Source organism: Charadrius vociferus, unplaced genomic scaffold, assembly GCF_000708025.1.
Source record: "Charadrius vociferus isolate BGI_N301 unplaced genomic scaffold, ASM70802v2 scaffold241, whole genome shotgun sequence".
Classification (NCBI taxonomy): domain Eukaryota; kingdom Metazoa; phylum Chordata; class Aves; order Charadriiformes; family Charadriidae; genus Charadrius; species Charadrius vociferus.
This window is the reverse complement of record NW_009646932.1, coordinates 302,002-306,815: the sequence shown is the minus strand read 5'-3', so window position 1 is coordinate 306,815 and position 4,814 is coordinate 302,002. Positions and strand designations below refer to the sequence as shown.

At 57.9% G+C, this 4,814-nt stretch overlaps 1 protein-coding gene across 1 annotated transcript in view; it reads right to left on the bottom strand.

Moving 5' to 3' along the window:
* The window catches only part of DSCAML1 (Down syndrome cell adhesion molecule like 1), a 108,758-nt gene that overhangs the window by 9,974 nt on the left and 93,970 nt on the right, over positions 1–4,814 (bottom strand). The window contains 7 exon segments of the mRNA XM_009894741.1: positions 597–752; positions 833–979; positions 2,026–2,266; positions 3,248–3,318; positions 3,491–3,658; positions 4,044–4,172; positions 4,285–4,381. Of these exon segments, the coding sequence (XP_009893043.1) occupies positions 597–752; positions 833–979; positions 2,026–2,266; positions 3,248–3,318; positions 3,491–3,658; positions 4,044–4,172; positions 4,285–4,381 (1,009 nt within the window).

Here is a 4,814-nt window from a genome sequence, read left to right as displayed (position 1 = left end):
ACCCCCCTGCTCACGGGACACCTCTCCACGGGTGGCTCCGGTCCCCTGCTGGCCCAGAGGCAGGCGGATTAATTGCAGCCCGAGCTCGGGTTAAGAAACCGTGATTGGCTTTTAATGGCCGTCTCCTTAATCCGGCAGAGTGGCTCAGCCTTACCCTGCCCAGCTGCGCCTCCCCGGCATCTGGCGCTTCCCAGGACGGGCAGGCAGCAACGCCAGCCCATGAGCCTGGGAAACGCTCCGCGACTGAATTAATGGCATTAAAGTAGGGCAGGCAGGGGTGTAAATATTTAAATATCTGCACTTAAGGAAAAAAAAAAAAAAATAAAAAGAGAAAGGGAAATGCCCTGCCCGTGGCTGCACACGGGGGGGTTCCTCCGCGCCCCCCCAGCCGCCTTTTTTTTCGCCAGTGCAGCAACACAACGCACTGTGGCAGGAGTGAGTGCTCCCGTCTCCCGGCATCAGCGACGGCACGCTGCAACACGGGGGGGCTCCTCCTCAACACTCCATCTTCTTACTTAAACACTGGCAACGTGTGTTAATTTTATCAGTTGGGCTGAGAGGAGAGCGCACTCGCTAGCTGGGACAGCACCACTTACTGTCCTCCTTGGTCTGGATGTAGAGCACGCTGCTGCGGACGCCGTCGCCCGCCTGGGTGTACGCCAGCACCTGCACGCTGTAGTTGGTGAACTTCTCCATGCCCCGCAGCTCCACTCGCTCCCGTGTGGTCGTGATGTTCTGCATCTCACCCCACTCTGTGGGGAGACGGGCCCGTCAGCCCCACGCCGCCACCCAGCCGGGTCCCCCACATCTCCCGCTCTCCACCAGGACTCACCTCCGTCCATGTAGAGGGACCAGAAGATGACCCGGTATCCCTTGAGCACCCCGTTGAGGGTGCTGCGCGGGGGCTCCGACCAGGAGATTACAGCCACATCTGACGTGATGGAGATGGCCCGCACGTTCTCGGGGGGCTGGCTGGGAACTGAGGAGGGGACAGAGAGGGGGACAATCAGCCGGAGGAGGGAGAGGCGGCACGTGCCCAGCAGACGCCAGGCTGAAGGAGCCATCTCCCACAGGTCAGCTGCCCCGACTGCACCCGCGCGGGACCCCACTGTGCTGCAGCCCCCTCTCCCCCGGCTGCTCGAGCCCCTGGAGCCGGTCCTGCCCAGCGCGTGGAGCACCAGGGCCAGGCAAACATAGCCGTCTCCTCCAATGTGCGGTTTTGCTTCCCCGGGACCATCGTGGTGGGTGCAACCACCCCCGTGCTCACAGGGACAGGGAGGCCGTCGGGACACGCTGCGCTTCCCAGTGAGGGGAGAGCGGGAGAGTTGGCTGGATGCGAGGTAATTAGATCCCGTTGCCCCATAAGAGGTAATGCTAATTTCTATGAGCATTTAAATGATAATACATCACCGTAACGATGCTCTTTGAAAATGATTATTGTTTCATATTACTTAGGTGCAAAAATATAAGCACCATGTAATTAGGGACAGAGTATAATAAACTAATACAGATAGTCCGTTTGAACAAAATGAAGGTAATATAATTATGGAAAAGACACTATTGCTAAAACAGGGGCCCTTGAATACCCCAGGAGGAGTGCTAATGTAGCCAGGAAATGATCATGGTTTGACAGGCTAACGAGAGCCTTAATTAAGTATGAAAAACTGCTGAACAAACGTACTGCAAAACTTTTTTCTCATTGTTTTTAACGTGACCGAGGCGACCAGCGGTCCCTCCCGGATGGAAACCTCCCTGGCACTTGGGCAATGTCTAAATCCACCTCGACACCCTTCTAATTGCCCCAGAAACCCAGTGCCACGGGTGTTCCGGCATTCTCGTGCTCACAACCCCTCCCCAGGGCAGCAGCTCAGAGCCAGACGCTGTTGGTGGCCAGGAACCACCCCAAGCCCTGCTCGGGACAGGGCAGGGAACGGCCGAGGGCAGGAGGCCTGGGGGTCCCCCCAGGTGGGACTCGGCATTGGGGAGCAGGAAAATCACCCTGCCCGGGGACGGGGACAGCCGTACCGTCCTCCAGCGTGGTGGCGTTGATCTCGCTGGACGACGGTCCCGTCCCCGCACGGTTGAACGCCTGCACCACCACCCCGTACTGGGCAAACTTCTTCAGGTTGTCCAGCGTGTAGACCTCGCTGTCTCCCGTGGCTTTCATCTCCACGATGCTGTACTGCCCGTTGCTGCCGGGGCTGTTCTCCCGGTACCCGATCTGGTAGCCACGGATCACCCCGTTCTGCAGCTCCTTCTTCGGGGCCTGAGGAACAGGGGGTGCAAGTCAGCGTGGTGTCACGCGGGGCTCTGCTGCCCAGCACGCACATCCCGGGGCCGGGAGGCTCACGGGGCTCCCTTGCCAGAAAGGCCTCTCCCCAGCATCTTCTCTCAATGCTTTTAAACTTTCCCTCCCCGCGGCAGCCCTCGGGTGGACACACTGAGTGGCAGAATGGTGACAGAAAGGGCCATCAGGTCCTTGGAGGCCACCAGAGAGGAAGGGGCTTGCCGAGCAGTGGGACATGCCTGGCCACTGCCATTCCCGACTGGAGCGGCCCAGTAAGAGGAGGAGAAAAACCCCGAGTCTGACAGCCTTAACAGTATGCGAGGCCAGGTTGAGATCAATCTTAACAATATTTCGCTGAAGCATTAAGAAATCAATAGGGTTGATTGCAAATTTATGTTACAAAGCCAGGGTGATCCATCTCACTGAAATACTCTTAAAATGAAGTGACTTATCTTTCAAGTGAATCTTATTGTCCATTAATCTGTTTTTCAGTGCTTAAGGCGGGAGGGGAAGGGGGGAGAGAAGCTGGAACCCTAAATATATTGATTTACCAGTTCATTCCAACGTCCTAACTTTATAATCATTTCTATTTTTCATTAGGCACCTTTGGAACAATAAATCCAATTCTAAGTTTTATTGATCTTTGCTCAAACACTTTGCAACCCAGCATCTCACTTTTTACATATTTATCCTCTCTCCCCGTAGCCCCCCACGGATGTCCTATGAGATAATCAGCTTGTTACAAAACATGATTAATAAGGACCCCGTGCGATGCAGCCGAGCTGCGCGTCCAACCTTCAGCTTTGCATAGTGCCCAGGAAATTCTTCCTGGCCCTCGGACCGCTGACGGAACATCAGGTCCCAGGACAAGCTGCCGCCACAGAGGCTCAGGACAGGATTTGGCGCTGCCCAAGCCCCCACGACCAGGGAAAACCCACGCACCACCCCGGCCCCGCTCACCTTCCAGGTGACCTGGATGCTCTGGGACGTCATCGGCTGCAAGGTGACGTCCATTGGAGGCCCATCAGGAGCTGCGGAGAAACGGCCCCAAAAGAGCATGTTGGGAAACATCAGGGAAAGGATGTCCTCACCAGGGAAACACTCGGCATCAGGAGAGTTCTGCCCCAGCCAGCTTCACTCAAGGCTGTAGCCCCCGCGCCCGCCCCTGCCCGCCGGCCCCAGTGCCCGTGCCCTGAGCAGCACCTGCTTCCTCCGTGCTGATGGTGAGCTCCTTGCTCGGCTCGCTGCGCCCGATCTTGTTGAAGGAGTACATGCGGATGCTGTACACAGAAGCTGGGTGGAGGTCCACGATGTTCGCCTGGTTGATGGTCGGGGAGATGTTGCGCGTAGACTGCTTAAAATCCCAGGAATCTGGAAAAGCAGTGGAGCGAGACCGGAGGAGGGTCAGCACCCGCATCCTGCGGTACCACAGGGCCGTGCTCGGGCAGGCAAAGTCCCCAAGTGCCTCCCGCTTTTGGCCCCAGGCCCCCCTGAGAGGTGCTGCTTCCCCCTCCTCGCTGTTGCGCAGTCTGGGTTGGGCTTTTTGCAAATATTGTCTCCTTTATTATTCCTTTTCAAACACTCCCATCCAACAGAAATTAACATATGTCATTAAGGCTGCTCTTGCCTTTCTTCAGAGGAACCAGGATGCAGGATACTTCCTTGGAAGCACTGGCAGGCCAGCCCCGTGCCTGCCCGGGCAGCCCGGCCCCGGGACACCACGCAGCCCCCAGCCCCATCGCCTGCCATCACCTACCCGACTTGTTCTTGTACTCGATATCGAACCCCGTGATGATGCTGTTGCCGTCAAACCGCTGCGTCCACCGCAAATTCATACTCCGGGCTTTCACCTCACGGATCTCCAGCTCTGGCGGGTCCGGGGGCTCTTGGGGACACACGGGCAGGTTAGGGCCGACAGGGAGAGAAGCCTCCCAGGAGCAGGGGATCCTCCCGGTGCGGCTCTGCACCCCAGGGCTCTTGCACAGGGGAACGGGTACCTTGGACGGTGAGCTGGATCAAGCCTCTGTCCTCGCCGTATGAGTTGATGGCATGACAGGAGAAGAAGACCGAGTCCCCGCGGTCGGCTGGTTTCAGCTACAAACATTTCAGGGAGAGAAGAGGAGCGGATTCAGACTGAGCTACCCCGAGCCCCGTGCCCCCGGTACCGCAGGCTGCTCCCACCACCAGCCCCGGCGGGAGCTGTGCCCGCGGAGGCAGCTCACCCTCCAAAGCCCCAGATCTGCTCTGAAAATCTGTCCTTTGAGACGTCCCTGGTGCTGCAAAAACCTTTGCAATCGCAGCCCCTCGTGCAGCAGCTGAGCTGTAGTGCAGAATCCAGGGGCTTGTCACAGCCAGCAGACTGTGGCTGTTTTTTAATTGGTGTAATTAAAATTGGAAGCCCGGCTCCTCGCACGGGCCCAGGGCAGCGCTAACTCTTACACTGGTTGCAAAAGCGCGGGCACTGGCCAGGTGCTTCTCCTGCCCGCACCGCAGCGTGCCGGGGCCGGGGAAGACGCAGCCCCCGGGG